This window comes from Scleropages formosus, chromosome 7 (assembly GCF_900964775.1).
Source record: "Scleropages formosus chromosome 7, fSclFor1.1, whole genome shotgun sequence".
Classification (NCBI taxonomy): domain Eukaryota; kingdom Metazoa; phylum Chordata; class Actinopteri; order Osteoglossiformes; family Osteoglossidae; genus Scleropages; species Scleropages formosus.
Window position 1 is genome coordinate 10,351,640 of NC_041812.1, and position 16,264 is coordinate 10,367,903.

A 16,264-nucleotide genomic window follows, 5' to 3' on the forward strand; every position below is an offset into this window, starting at 1 on the left:
AGGGGACACATGAAACAAAAAAATCTGATGTCCACTGCTGACAAAAATTAAATGTGCATACAACATTGTGTCTGGTAGCACTTCCCCTGGCTGAAAGCAGTATTCTCCTTTTAAACAATCTTTGACCAGTTGTTGACTGCCTTGAATGTTGGCTTTAGGTGTGTGATGGACCGCGGTCATACCAGGGGGTTATTCATGCTCATCGTGACATTGTCGATGTTGGCTCCTCCCAGCTGGGCTAGGGAAATTAGAGTGAATGAATGCTGTATATTTCAGTGTAATTTTTGCAGCATGCCTCTGGTTAACCAACGTTTAATTCCTTTACAAAATGCTAATGGATTCCAGTAATTTGGGCGTGCATATGGTGGTGTGCATGTTGTTTTAGAGTGACTGCATCTGTAACAGAGGTTCTTAACCTTTACTAGCCTATGGACCACTTTGAGGATATGATGAAAGCTAAGAACCCCTCCTAGAAAAATGTCTTAAATTGGCACAAAATATTAGTCATTTTATTGCACAGAAGTTTAATTACCTTCACATAGAATTATGCCATATAGGAATAATGCAGTAATATTTTTATATGAATACTGTTTTTTCAAAGCAAGTCCATGGTTTATGGGTGGACTCAGGTTAGGAACCCCTGGACTGTTTAAAAAAAAAAAAAAAATAATAATAAATAAAATGTTTATTCTTTAGCTATGGTTAGCAGCTGTAATTCTGACTGATCAGATGTTTGGTGAATGATAAAGTCGTTGGGTTGGTATAACAGTGACTGCAAGTAATTCAGTGTGTAGGATGTGGATTGATTTTTCCAGCCCCATGTATGTTTCTCTGTTCTGTCTACTGAAATTCTTCCCCCTCTTTCATTCTCACCTTTTGCCCAGCGTTGCTTCGTGAGCCATGCAGAGTGGACTGGCTCTTACATCGTGACCACCTTCAAGCTCTGAGGAGGGACAAACAGAGACAGGAGGATGGCAGAGAAGGATGGCAGGGCAGAGCTGTCCATTGCCCCTGGGCAGCTGTACATCGAGGTGGAGTATGATTATGAGTACAAGTTCAAGGACAAGTTAGTGACCATCCGGCAGGGAGAGTGCTACATGTTGGTGAGGAAGGCCAATGAAGACTGGTGGCAGGTGCGAAAGGATGAGAATACCAAGCCATTCTACGTTCCGGCACAATATGTTCGAGAGGTGCGGAAGGCCCTCATGCCACCTCCCAAGCCACTTTCCAAGCCCAAGGTTCCTATACCGGAGGTCCACAGGTCCAGCGAGAACCTCAGCAAGCAACCAGAGACTCCCGCTCCCTTGCGCCCTATGCTGATCCTGTCTAGGGATAGGGATGTCAATCAGAACCTGGGTGCCTCAGGACATGGAAAGTGCACTACAGACCCCTCTCAGAACAACGTCAAGAGTGCCTCTCTACCTCGCCAGCGAGCAGAGTCCCCATCCCACAGGGTTCCTGAGCATGGTGGCAGATCTCCGCAGATTGGACGTAGGGCCCCCCTGGATCTGGACTTGGACAGGCAGGGCCCCTACACGGAATTGTTTGGGGAAGGATCAGAGAAGCTATACAACGACTCTGAGTCAGGGGATGAGCTGAGCAGCAGTTCCACAGAGCCTGTGCAGGTACATAGAATGCTCCCTGGGGCACATCCTGTCCTTCAGAGCACCCTCTGCTCTTCTTGCTCTGCTGCTTCCCTACTCTGATTCTGCTTATTCCTTGCTCTTCTGCTTACTAAAGCTTGCACATAGACATTGACATCTTGTGCGGTGGTCTCACTCTGAAGAATCTGTATATCTCTTTTCAGACTACAAAAGTCTTTTAAGGCTGCTTTAAAATTCTGTTCCATGAATGCTGAATATTCTTAAATCTTTATTTAGTACATTCTTAGAATTCTAAATTTTTCCTGAAAGCCACTTGTGATTTGGGCAGTGTTGGATATTAGACTGTGCAAGGGAGCAGTCAGTTGTTCCTGCCTGTTCTTACTGGGTTGAGGTGCAGTTTGATTTTGGTGGCATGTGTGTGTGTTGGTGTGTCTGTGTGTGTTACTGTTTATGTGTGTCATGCGAGATGGAATTCCTTGCCCCACTTGTGAATTCTGGTCACAGTCATTCAAGTGAACACAGCACTGGTCATTAAAATGTAAACCTCTATCACACCCCTTCACTGAAATCTTTTTTTAATCAGCATCACACATTTACTCTGTCAGGCTGTGTCTCACCATTTCAGTCCTTGACCTATAAAGGAGTAAGTACTGAAATGTCAGAAAAGCTTCTATTCTGGCAGAGTAGCCATGAAGCACTGGGATTTTTTTGTTCCCTGGGGGGCTGCTCATTAGGGCACAGTGCTTTTGTTCTTTGTTCCTTAGCAACAGGGAGGGAAATGCATGAGGCTGAAAGTGAATGAAAAGTAGGTCAGAGTTGCCAGTGACCAGAATGACTGTGGTGGCAGGTTGGGGTGGGAGGCCAGACCCATGCTGGAGGAACCAATAATTGCAACTCCTTACCCCCAAATCTCTCAGCCACTTTCCACATCTGCTGAGTGTTTGTACTGCATAAATTCTACCCTGCTCCCGAGGCAGTTACTACAGTTAGGTTGGTGCTCTCTCCCCTGGACAATAGCTTTCCTGTTATTGTTGGTGTTTCACAGAAACAGTGTATGTGTCTCTGGAGGCCTCATGAATTGGTCACTGGTGACACCACCACAGGTTATATGCTGCCCTTTTGGAGCTGCAGAGCTCAGAGATGCCATGGATTGATTGTCGGTGAACTCTGCACCACGGCAACTTGTTGGCCCGTGACCTTCAGTAGAAGGTAGCCTGTTGTCCTAGGAGCTGGACTGCACCATAGGAGTATTTCTGTAAATAGTTTCATGACCATTTGTGGTACTTTTCTGCAAAGCAAATTGGTAGAAGAGACCCAAAGGATGTAGCTAGAGGGTCATATTTTTGTGTGTTTAATATGTGAAGTATGTGCTATGGCCAATATGTTAGTAAAACATGGAGCAGCTTGTAGCATATTGGTTAGAGCTGCTGCCTTTGGGCCTAATGGTTGCAGGTTCAAATCCCACCTCCAGCTGTATTACCTCTGAGCAAGGTACATACTGTAAATTGCTCAGGTAGTTATTCAGTAGTATAAATGGTTAAATACAGTAACTCTAGGTTGCATAACACTGTAAGGCACTTTGAAGAAAAACATCAGCTAAATGAATAAATATACAGCTGATCAGGTGTCGTTTGACTCAACTTCTTTGTGCTTGTTGGACTGAGTGGGTGGCTCTGATCCACAACCTTGTAGTAGCAGGTTAGCAGGTGACTGAAACTCCTACACTTTTTGCTTTTTTGGTATGATGACGGATGGAAAAAAACTCAGGTGTCAGGAATTACTTCCTGATTTCTCAAGGACCTGGAAGTGTTTGATATGAACTGTAGGCACCTGACCTGCCCTTTTTGGGTAGGGGTAGTGGCTTGTTTTTCCTGCTGTGCAGGGTTTCCCTCAGACCATTGCAAGAATCAGCTATTTTTGGCCGCTGAGCTTTTTAGCACCTCAGGCATCCCATCCATAGAGCTTCTCTCACTCATGTTTTTGCAGTATAGCGGCTGCTTGATTCCTTAATTGATTAGCTTGCTGAGCGATTTGGTGTCTGCTTGATTCGTTGGCAACTGTCTTGCTTATTGCTCACTGACTGACTCATGTATCTTAAAGATTGTGTGTGTGTGTGTGTGTGTGTGTGTGTGTGTATTATTTTTAAAAAAAAAAAAAAAAAAAAAACCCTGGGCTTCCCTGCCTGTTCTCTGGTTTGCAGGTCAGAGAATCAAATAATGTGCCTGTGACCAGATGTGACTCTTGTTTGTGCTGCTCTGTTTGAATACTAACCTACTTCAGAAAAGGTGTGTGTGTGCGTGCAGCTTGCGTTGGCAGGGATTTTGCCATCTCCTGTGGATTGGCATCATTCTAAAATAAGCTGCTTGCTTTCCTGGACAAGTCAGAGAATGAGAAAACAGGCATTTAATTCACAGTAGTGCTGTACAACACATATGGTGTATACAATTCTCAACAGGTCTCTCTCTTTACTTGCTCTGCCAATGCCATAGATCCCTGGAAATGTTTTGACTTTTCTCTCTATTGGTCTTGTGATTAAGTAGTTGAAGTTTCTCTCGCTTTAGAAGCACCATATAGTGTGCCCTACCTTCTGAGGTCAGTGGAGGGTCATTGCCTGGAGCTGAAAGCAACTAATGTCGGCTTCCCGTTTTTAATTAAGGCCATGCTATTTGGCTCCTGTTCTCACAACCCAGCTGCTCACTGCCTGATTAAAACCAAACATCCTATTGAGATCCTGTGGGACTTGAGAGAACTATGAGGGGGATAGGGGAGGCACATCCCTCCCACAGGTAGAAGTCCCCTCAGTTAGGAAGCTATGACACTAGTTCCAAAGGGTCTCACTTGTCTCCCTTTGCCTTCTGTGACCTCAGTGGCATAATATGTGTCACAACTGCATACTCTAAGGGCAGACTAGCAACTCTAATTGTGCTGCATCCTACTTCAAGGCAGCAGGAAGCCCTAGGTTTGAAAGGAGGACGCTACTATGGCTTCAGAGGCTAATTTCTGTGCAAAGCCACACAGCTTCACCGAAACTCCAGCTGAACATTGTGAAATTATGAAGTCCTTGTAGCAGGTGGGGTAACAAGTGAAGTAACAGATGAAGTATTGTCTGGCAATATCCACAGAGGTGTTGCTTTGCTCCCTCACCTGTCAAGCAGGTACTGAAGTAAATATTCATGGTGAACCGGAAGAACACAACAGCATAAACTCATAAAGAAGCCAACAAAATGTACGCAGTTAGAAACAGATTGAGAAGTGATACGTGAGATAAGTGGCATTATTGTGGAGGGCTTGCTCTGGGTGCGGCTGCTAGTAGGAGGGCAGGTTCCCTCTACACTCCGTCCCCCCTTGATCATATGATTGTCTGCTATCTCTCTCCCTCACCTGTGTTTGTACACTTACGCAGTAGGCTAAAGGTCGGGTTTGAGAGAGTCCAAGCTCCAGCAGTGGGTTGACATTTTCCTTCACGTTCCCTGGGTGCACTAAGCTTTCTGAAAGAGTAGGACAGCATCAAGACACTTTTTTTTTTTTTAAATATATTTTGTCTTGCTCTGCATCCAGAGGATACAAAGTTGCAAATTTCGTCAGGTTGTCATCATTTTTTGAGTTGGACACTTTTGTTTGCAGTCATTTAGTTCTCTGTTCATGTGAGCTTTTACCAGCTGCCTGTTTGTCTGGTTGTTAGGTTTTTTTTTTTTCTTTCTTCAAATATTTGTGCACATGAGAGATGTTGAAATATGAAGTGTGACATTGGTTATAGTGTCTGTCTGAATGTGATTATTTGTATCCATTTGGATCTGTTTTACCCTTGTTTAAAGCCATGAAGTTTTTAAAGACTGAGATTTAATTGAACTCTGCTCCAGGTTTGTGGGTTTGATTTATTAGTGTTCGGGTGACTTGGTGCCTGTTCCTTTCCCAGAGTTTGCAAGTGTGTGTGTCTGTGTGTGTGAGATAGAAACCTACTGGCTGGAAAGTGCAGATCTGCAGGGCCCCAGGAATCAGACAGAAACAGGGGTGGCATTGGTAATCATTTTTCTCCATTTTTTACAATTTTTATTAATTTAATTTCTCACTTTATGTGGATAAATAGTAATTATAGTTCTGTAGGTCATAGGGGATGACATTGGTATTTACATGGCAAAAAGCACTGTTCTGCTGTCAGGTGTGTGTTATCCCCAGCATGTGCCTTGGTGCTCTAGTGTCAGGATTTTTTTGGCTTTTTAGATGGCAGATCTTGGGGTTTTGTCCTGTTGCCATCTGACTCCTGTCCATACATGCTTATTGTTCATCACATTTGACTTCAGCTGTGACATTTGTACACTTGCCATGCGTACTCGATGGCAGTAATTGCAGCCTATATCTGTGACAGATTGTACTTATGGCTATAGGGGGAAGGTAGGGGGCTGTATTGACTTTGGGTGCACTATACAAAAACTTGTCATGTTTTCTCCTGTTTGAGTGTGTGAGATGAAGCAGGATTGTATTCTCACCATCATGTAGCCCTGCCCTTTCCTTATCACTGCTGTCCAGTCCCCTGTACATCTCACTGAAACTTTTGTTTGAAAGCACAGGATTGGCTGCGACTCATCTGAGCTGACCTCCAATTAATCAGTGAGAGACTGAGAGGATTCCTTTTTCTGCAGGGAGAAATGCCTTTAGGGATGCCGGAACGTGGCTGCCTGAGAGAGAACACACTAGCAGCTTTCTGTCTAGCATAGTGTTACATAAGAGTGGCCGTGTCACGTTGTCCAGAACAGCTGGCAGTTCAGCATTTCATCAAGTGCGGATGGCTACGTCACCCACGCCAAATGTACTCTTTTAAACCACCGACACAGTCGGATCAAAGGGATTGTCCTGTTGAGAAGGGAGAGGCGTTTAGGGTGGATTGCAGAACAATAGAATCCTGGTGGGCTTGCAGCTACCTGGTTTAATGTTAGCAATATGAAATTCAGTGAGTGACTCGGAGTTGTGTGCACACTGTCGTATTCTTGTTTGTGCTGCTGAGCTCCTGAATTTACACTGCCGTGACCCGAGTGTGGTCGCTGAGGACCTGGACGGCTCCGTGTTACCCTGTCAGCTTGTCTGGGCTGCAGGATGGCGATGACTCACTCCACTATGCAGGCAGGGGCATTCAGGGGACTTTCTCTGGAAGGAAGCCATGCCGTTTCCCCAGCGGTTGTCTTCACTGGTTCTGCAGAGGCACAGGGATGCAGCATTGGAACACTGCTGGAGACGTACCTGAAAATCAGTAAGGTAACTGCAGGGTGTGGTTGCAGGGATATGGCAGTGGGGCATTGCCTGTTGTCAGAGCAGTTTAACTGTTTCATTTTTACCTAAGACAGATGTCTGGTAAGTTTGCTCTCCAGGGAGGTGAAGTACACATGCTTTGTTTTTGTTTTCTCTGTAGTTCTATAACAGTTCTCTCTGTATGTAAGGTGGTATCTCAGCATCCTGCCTACCATGCCTCTTCTGCTAGTTAGTCAAGTTTTCATATGTATTGCGGTTGCAGATAATGCAACATTTAACTGCTTTCGTAATGTTCCTCTGAGGTGACACCCATGTTCCCCCCTTAGAAGCAAACTGGAGGTTCCAGGAGCAGGGTTTAGGTTAGGTTAATTACGATTGCAGATTAAGAATTGTGAGCACAAATTGCAGGTCCCTCAGATTTATTTAACCAAATAATTCAAAGTCAATTACAAGTAAATTTCTGTTTGTGTGTAAGTGTGTGTAAGGGTTGTTTTTCTATAGGAATAAAGATGTTTTTAGACAAACTTTTACATGAATGGAAATGTGTTGTGTGAAGAGGTGGATTTGAGTTCTGTCAAATTGCTGGGATGTCTCTCACCCCCTCACCCCTCCTTTTGCTGCAGTGGGGTTGTGTAACAGTCGTCACTAATGCCCCATTTGTCCCTGCAGTGATCCCTGATCCTGAGGCCAGGATAAGTGTGGGCTTTTCTTTTTCATCTTGACATATGCACACGCATGCACAGTGCTAATCAGACCTTGGCATTGCCCAAAATAACCTCTAGATGAAAGGATGCTGATCTGTGTAGTTAACTTAATCCTCCTCCTTAGCACTCCCCTAACAATTGTTTTTGCATATTTGACATTTTTGTGCTTGACCAGTGTGACCCCAATCTGTGAAATGTGGTGTTTTCTTTCAGTTTCTGCTGTAGACTTCCTTGGTGGCCATGCTGATGTGTGCTTTTACAAAGGGTCAAGATTTCAAACCATGTCTCCACCGCTCCTTACCTGATCTTACAGGTGTTTTTCTAAACCAAACATCTAGCAAAACATCAGCCACTCCACCTTACATTTGTTGATTTTTTTTAATTTAAGGTACTTAAAATTATTTTGCACATTTACACAGATAATTAATGTTACTGGAGCAATTTAGCGTTAAGTATTTTGCTCAAGGGTACTACAGATGGAGGCGGGGATCAAACTTGCGACCTTTGGGTCCAAAGGCAGCAACAGTAACCACTATGCTACCAACTGTTCCATGTACCTTGTAACTGTACCTGTAGTTGTTTCAGCGTGGAGATTTAAATGTGTCTGGGGGGGAGAGAAGGATACAGGTAATGTGTTGGATGCTTTTGTTTGATCAGGACCCCAAATGACCTTAGTTGTTCAATCTTCTTATCCCCCACACTCAGCTGATGATAAAGGTGTCTGTGGGCAGCCGTGTTAGTGGGGGTTTATTGGATTACACAGCCACCTGCCGTGTGTCTCAGCATCCCCCTGCATTCTGCTACAGACCTACCTTTTGTTACAAACTCCACCTCTGCCGTCTAGCCAGCATTCCTCTTACGTGCTGTGGCTTAAGGAGCTTCATTGGGCACTTTGTGTATTTTTGTGCTACAGGTTTTGTTTTCGGGGGGGGGCGCGGTGGCGCAGCAGGTTTGACCAGGTCCTGCTCTCCGGTGGGTCAGGGGTTCAAGTCCCGCTTGGGGTGCCTTGCGACAGACTGGCGCCCCCTTCGGCCTTGCGCCCCCTCCCCCTTCAGCCTTGCGCCCTGTGTTGCTGGGTTGGGCTCCGGTTTTCTGCGACCCTGCTTGGGGCAAGTGGTTTCAGACTGTGTGTGTGAGTGAGAGAGAGATTTTGTTGTGTCTTAGCATCGTGGAACCATGCTACTGTTTCTGCACTATGCACACAGATTTCTCTAAGATCCTTACCCCCTACCCCCTCAAATCAAGAAACCTGCAGTTATGGAGTATTTATATGTTTGGCTGTCTAGTCAGTTCCTAAGAAATTGTTTAAAAACAATGTGTGGTGGCGCAGTGGGTTGGACCACAGTCCTGCTCTCCAGTGGGTCTGGGGTTCGAATCCCGCTTGGGGTGCCTTGCGGCGGACTGGCGTCCCGTGCTGGGTGTGTCCCCTCCGGCCTCACGCCCTGTGTTACCGGGTAGGCTCCGGTTCCCCGTGACCCCGTATGGGACAAGCAGTTCTGAAAATGTGTGTGTGTGTTCCTTTTTCCTAGTCTTTTCGACTACTTTGAATTTGTGTGGATATTGTGTGGGTGCAGAGTAATGAGAATAACTATTAATTTGCATGGTCAGCAAGATTTTCAAGTTATTGATTTCGAAAAAATGTACATTTGAACACAACAGATTATGGGCCAGATTATTATAGGCAAGCGGCATGTTTTGGATAGGTAGTCATGCTACAGGTGGTCTGATCCAGTTGAAATGCAGCCTGTTTACAGATGACTTGGTTCTGATCTGGGAGCAAAGCTCCCATCCCCTACTGTGTTCATCCAGCTGGTTGTAAAATGGGCTCATCCAGTCACAGCCTTGCTTGAAACTGCCACCTGCAGATGGGCAGTGGTTAACCCTAAGGTCTTCACATGTCTTCCAGAGAGTGTGGGTAAAGACAGGCCTGGGAGAACCACCTTGACTGATGAAGTGTACTTGGCATAGCATGGGGTGGATCCATGGAAATTCTGGCCCTTGGCTTGAAGCTCCTGGGAGATGAGTTGGGGCAGGAATGCAAGGCATGTGGCTATGGAGCAAGCTTCTGGCAGCATCCACAGGTTGGAACAGGAGCAATGGACAGAGAGAGTAAACCATGACAGTTCACCTCTGTGATTCCTTCACTTTGAATGCTAACCTTGATGGGTGGAGCATTGTTGGGGTTGATAGTGTAGACTGTCTGGACATGCCAGTCCTCTTGAGGACATTGTGGAACACTGGCTCATCAGGCAGATGCTTGTGTCCAACACCCACTGTCTAGTTTTCATCAAGTTTGTCCTTGCAGCTTGCTTTTTAGCTCATCTGTAAGGACCTCTGACCAAAAACACACAATGATGACATGTTTCTAGTGTCTTGAAAAAAATGGAATGTCTGCAGATGACTCTAGTGGGATTTCCTTTCTCATTATTTTCATTTTCTGGGCGGCGAGTTTGATACCCTGTAGAGGGAGTGGCAGGAATGGGTAAAGAACTGACCTTTTGAACAGTTTTTCAGACATGCCGTACAGAACGTCTGGATTGCGTCTTCTCTCCCTTGGCATGACCAACTCGTTCCTGAACTCCTCTATGAGAAGACATCAGTTGTTTGGCCGGTTTCATGTCTGATCTCAAGTCTTTGTTGTTTGGGTGATGAGGAGCTTGCTGTTGTCGCTCAACTTGTTCTTGTTTTTTATGTGTCATGAAGGATAGTCTTTCCTCATACCAGCAGAATGTGCTGGTCAAGCATGTTCCACCTGGAGGAGGAGTGTGGGAGCCATGGGATTAGAAGTTACTGCTGGGAGGAAGACTGCAGGCTTAAGAAAGACATGAGATGTAGCATGGGGACATGTTATTTTGGGTACTTTTTGGGTGACAGTAACAATATGCCTTATTGAAGTGAAACCTCCAAATTTTTCCTCCTCTTGCTTATCTTTTTTTTTTTTGGACAACCACCAAGTGGGACTCAGCTGATTGGTTGTTTGTTACGGTGGGCAAGGTTTCTGTATCCTCAAAGTTTGTAGAATAAGTGCTGAGTGTCTTTAATGTTGATTGGTAACTTTGTGCCAATGTGCTGACCTTTTGTTCCCTGGTGGTTTGTGTGCGGGTATGCAAAACTGGAATGAATTTAAAACTGTTAAAGTTTAAACATCCCTGATGAGCAGCAGTGGCCGTTGTGATAGTATAGCTCGGTACATGTGTACACTTCAGCTGGTGTGTTTTTTTTTTTTTACATTCAGAGGACAGCAGTATTGCCAGTGTGTTATTGTGACTGTGTTCACTTACTTACCTTTATGGAGACTGAGACCCAAGAACCTCTGTTGTGTCTATCACCTGATTAACATCTGGTGCTCAGTCTAGCTGAGTTCCTCCAGCCACTATGGGGGGGCTTCCCTCATTAACTGTCACTGGCTGGTATGGCCTGTCCCATCTCCAGGTGCTATTGTTAGGATGACAGGGTCATTAGCAGTTCAGTGTGGGGTTGTTGTCAATGTGGCTGTCATGCTGCCCTGGGCTCAATCGTATGGTCTGCTGTAACTGGAGATCCTGGGAACCATCATCTTCCGCAGCTGGGTTGTGTGTATGTGTATCTGACTTGTCTAAATATCAAGGTACAGATTTGTTGAATCTGTATTTCTGTTGCCTACATAAACTTTCATGTAGCATATACTTGACAGTGTGAGTGTATGCCTCCGAATGCTTGTGCCTGCGTGTGCTTGCATATGTCCTAGAGGGTTGGAATCTGGCAGAGCAGGTTGGTGTGTAAGCAGGAAGTGTAAGACACACCTTTTCTCACCCATTCTAGTCACTCTGTGCTGTGTCAGTAAGTGTGGACATTTTGAAAACTGTTGGGAGAGCTGCACTCCTACCTCTTCTGGGGGGAACTGAGTTTTCTGTGAACCTTTGACAACTGATTAACGCAAAAACAATCTGTACAACTACTGTTCATAATAAAACATATTTTGTACTTCAGGTGCTATTGTCACTGGGTTAGCAGGTAGTGTCATGGTTTGAGCTGTCACCTTGCAGCTGAATGACGTAGGTTTGAATTCCATTTTTGTGCTCCATGAGTGGAGTGCTGCTGTTTAACCACACCCAGACAAAGTAAAGCTTGTATTCTGGGGCAGTAGGTAGCATAATGGTTGTAGCTGTTGCTTTCAAAGTAGAAGGGTTTGACTTCAAATCCCTGCACTTGTTATAGTACCCATGAGCAAGGCACCTACCCTGACTTGAGAAAGTGAAAATTACACAGGTATGGTGTGAGTGTGTGTATATATATATATGTGTGTGTGTGTGTGTGTGTGTGTGTGTGTGTGTGTGTGTGTGTATATGTATATATATATACACACACACACACACACACACACACACACACCATCTGAACCACTTGTCCCATACGGGGTCGCGGGGAGCCGGAGCCTAACCCAGCAACACAGGGTGTAAGGCTGGAGGGGGAGGGGACACCAGTCTGCCGCAAGGGACCCCAAGCAGGAATTAAATCCCAGACCCACCAGAGAGTAGGACCTGGTCCAACCCACTGTGCCACCCCCCCCCCCCGCCATGGGCTGATTAAATCAGTAATAATCATGCATAATGCGAAAGTGTAAATCATAAAGAACTGGATCTTTTTTCACACTTTTTTGAACTCAATTCTTTGCTGATCTTATATGTACTCAGTAAAACACTATTTGCAGTTACTCAAATAATGAATATTGGTGTATACAGTTGTATGTGACAAATTAACTGTACTGAATTCAGTAATTTTTATAGAGTGCTCCTCACACAGTGACATAGTGCTGAACAAAGAATCAGAGACAATTCACATTAAAAGGTTGGCTATACATTAAATTACTCCAATAACTTGTAAATGCCAACTGGCCACAGAGAAAAGGAACAACCACCAAAAAAAAAAACTCCCAACCAAAAGTGAAGGGAGAAAGGAAAAAACCCTCCAGGGTCCAAGTGCCAATGGCTCCCCTCCCCTCCTGGGCATTCTAGATAATAAAGACTTAAGTCAACTTAAACAGCTATTCATAACATTACCGTGGTTGCTAGATGCTAATAAGTTGATATCCTGGTTCTCATAGGCAGATCTCATCCACCATGGCATGCAGTTATCAAATCCTTAGCATCCATTAATATGGATCACAGGTATAATAGCTGGCCTCCTCAGATCTCATCATGGGGAATCAGTGCTCAGCATGAAAGAAGGGTTAGTAACTGATGATATACTGAAACTCTCTAGTTTTATACTGAAAAAACAACACAGCAACAGGAATGGCATCAGTCATGGATATGCCAGAGTGAAAATACGAGTCTTAAACCTGGATTTAAAAGCTGAGACAGACGGGACATTTCTGACAAATCACGTCTGCATCCAGATCTCTCCCTCTGTGAATGTAATGCATTGTTGACAGCGATGTACTTCGCTTTTGAGAAAAGAATCTGCTAATTGAATAAATGTAAACATTTACTGTAGTACTCTTGACTATGGTACTTACCTTGAATCAATACAGTAAAATTTACCCACCTGTTTAAGTGGGTAAATTGGTGTAAGTAACTTAGTGCAAATCTAACATTGACACATTGGAGAAAAAGAATAAAGCACTGACTGAAATTTTGAATGTCCTTTGAAGTGACCAGCTGCTGACAGTGATATATTTCTAACATTGGTGGACCTAATGAGGAAATTCATATGAATGAGCCTGAGGGCTTCAGCAGCTGGCAGTTCTTCAGTTCTAATCACAGTAACCCCTGTGGTGCTTGATAGTTATGATGCATTGAACTTGTGGCTAGCATTTAGGGTCCTTAAATGTTGGTTTGCTTCCAGATACTGCCTGAAGGGGGCACAGTCTCACTTGCTATGGAAGGATTTCACTGTTATTCTGCTTGTTGGATTCCAGTTGTGCCATATGGCTCTTTCAGCCAGCGCATGGAAGAGGCAGTACACCAAGACACCAATTCCCAGGGGCTTCTGCTCTTTTTATTTTAAACTGTAAGTGGTGTGGGAAGATGATTAGTGGTAGTTAGGGTAGTGACGGTAAACTCTTGCTGTTACCTGTCTGTTGTGAAGGTTGCAGTATCTGACACCAATCAGAAACAGACACCCCTGCCCGATACTGTGTCCCTACAGTGCGCGGTACCATTTATCCGGTATTGTGTCCATGCCTCGTGCCTCAGTCATTGAGCGGCTGGCTGTCGTTTTCCAAGCAAATGCCAGGTTGCTTCTTAGCACATGAGGACCCATGAGGGAAAGAAGTGCTTTTATCTGCAGGGGTGAGGCAAGAGATTGCCTCGCAGCCACATCCTGTATGCGTGTGCCTGTATGCATGAGTTTGTGTGACTGAGTGAGAGACAGGCAGACAGAGGTGGAGAGGAACCCCAAGTTGCTCCCTTTCTCTGATTGTTCACATCACCATGTTCCGTTTTAGTGTTTTCCGAGGACACCGCCGCTCTGTGGAGGAGGATGACGATGTATTCGTGAATAGCTCAGGACTCCAGGTGACAGCGCTGCGTCTAACGTGCACTTGATGCTGGTCAGGGACTCATGTCCCATCTCATTACGCTTCAGATATCCAGATATTGTGATTTTTGTCTTGGCTCTGTTCTGGAGATTTTTTTGTTTAGTTTTTAAATTGAAATCTGTGCATTAGTAGAAATTGCTGGAAGTTCATTTTTGCTTTTTCGAAGTAGTGACTCAGTGTAGGGTGATCATTTTGTTGTTCAGTGCAAGCACAAAACAGTGATGGGAGAGAGGATTCTTTAGCTGAGTCCTTAACTGTAGAAGCTTTATTTTAGCAGAAGTTGGTGTTGTTTAAAGATTCTGAAACACTGCATTTAGTTGTCAGTATTAACAGATGACAGTGAAATTCACCTTATTCTGTACTTTGATTAGTAATTACATCTGGTTAAAATATAGAAAGGCAAAACTTAAAGGCATGTTTGTTTGCATGTATAAAAACTGGTGCATTATTTTTTCCAAGTTCCATCTGCATCACCAGTGCCTGAAGGAGAGAATTTGACCTTATCTGTGATTTTCAGTCTAACACCCAAAATTTATTTACCTGCAGCAATATCCACGCCTTCATCCTCAGTGACACACACCTGCTTCCTGCCTATAGCTGAACTGCACTTCCCTCTTCTCTTTGTTGCAGTCTGGCATGCTCATGTTGACTGGTCACTCTGAGTGAAGTAGTTCTGTGCTTGGAAATTTCCACTTTTGTAATGAGGCTGAGGTCCAGCCAGATTAAATTGACCTGAATGTCATGCCTATGTTCTGATGTACAACGAAAATGGCACGTGATTGTGTTTCATCCCATAATTTTCCTGGACTTCCTCCCCTCCTTGGTGGTCATCCACTTGTGCAGACTTCATGAACTAAACAAAACCATGTTTATTATGCTCAGACACTTTGACATTTTCTTGGGGGGGTGGAAAATAAGTTCTCTCTCTAGTGTCAGGCATACGAAAGATCAAAACCCCAGATGATGGAAACAGACTTTCTGTGGTTGAGAACCACAAGTGCTTTGCACTAGAGGCCAGTGAATGTGGTGATTTTTGCTCTGTTTTCAGTTTTTTCCAAACAATGTTAATTGTTAAACAAGGAAAGGGTGCATACTCTCAGCTATGCAGGGGACATTATGACCTGGATGGACAGATCAGAGCAGTTGCAGTTTTTGGTGAATTTTAGCAGTGCTTTGTTCTCATGCAATATCCTGTTTGGCAGCCAAAGTCCATATCTGTACACATCTCAGAAAGAGGAAACCCCTACTGGCACTTGTTCTCTGAGCTGTTGTGCTTCCATCACTGCTTCATTGCTCTCTTCCGAAACAGCATCAGTGTCATTGCTCTGATTAGACTTTCTCTCTTCTGTCTTCCACACACTGCAGTTTCAGCACTCTAATTAGACTCTTCCTCTCCATTTTCCACCTGTACAGACTTCCTCCCCCGCTGGCCTTGGCAGACCCGATTCTCCAGTCTACACCAACCTCCAGGAACTGAAACTGTCCCAGGGCAGCCTGCCACCCCAACCCTCTAGCTCACCCCTGCATTCGGTGGGAGACTGGGAGACACACAAGGATGCCAGCGGCCGCAATTTCTACTATAATCGCACAACACATGAGCGCACCTGGAAGCCACCCCGCAGCCGGGAGCCCAGCATGCGGGGAGAGTCGCATGGCTCAGGGGAGCATGAGGTATGACACAGGTTGTTGTGTATACAGTATATGGTGGTTTCTCACTTTCTTCCAGATACGTATGTGCTCACTCACAAGCACAAGGTTTTTCAAGTTCTTTTCTGGTACAGATGGAAAAGTAATGTAAAAGTTTAAGATCCTGTTTTGTGGTTTGAGTGGCAGATTTCTCAACGTTTCAATTCCGGTCCAGCAACGACAGCACATTTTGTACTTTTCAGCATGAGTGTTTTAATTTTTTGCACAAATGATGCAGAAGCCTTAACAGCTCAGAGATGCACCAGAATATTGTGGTTTTCTTTATCTTAATTCACTCAATTATTAAGAAATAGGCTTTAGAAATAGGTTTTCTTAAATAGTCATGAAGAAATAGGCTTACTTTAAAGTGGCACCACACTGTCCTCCACTGGATGAACGCATGCTTCTTCATTACTACCATTGATTTTGTTTAACTTCCATGCTCCCGTGCAATAACCTGCAAGAACTTTCATGCTAGAGGGAAGGAAGGTGTCTGCAATTTAACT

At 44.6% G+C, this 16,264-nt stretch overlaps 1 protein-coding gene across 9 annotated transcripts in view; it reads left to right on the top strand.

The window, feature by feature from the left end:
• Positions 1–16,264, top strand: part of arhgap12b (Rho GTPase activating protein 12b) — a 31,367-nt gene that overhangs the window by 5,420 nt on the left and 9,683 nt on the right. For 6 of the 9 annotated variants that reach the window (XM_029253642.1, XM_029253641.1, XM_029253640.1 and 3 more), the window contains exons 2-3: positions 885–1,625; positions 15,486–15,743. In XM_029253642.1, coding sequence (XP_029109475.1) covers positions 972–1,625; positions 15,486–15,743 — 912 coding nt within the window. In that variant the 5' untranslated portion in view covers positions 885–971. Of the gene's footprint in view, positions 1–884; positions 1,626–13,897; positions 14,050–15,485; positions 15,744–16,264 lie in introns of those variants that run through there. The other 3 variants (XM_029253646.1, XM_029253647.1, XM_018757625.2) reach the window with 2 other exon arrangements.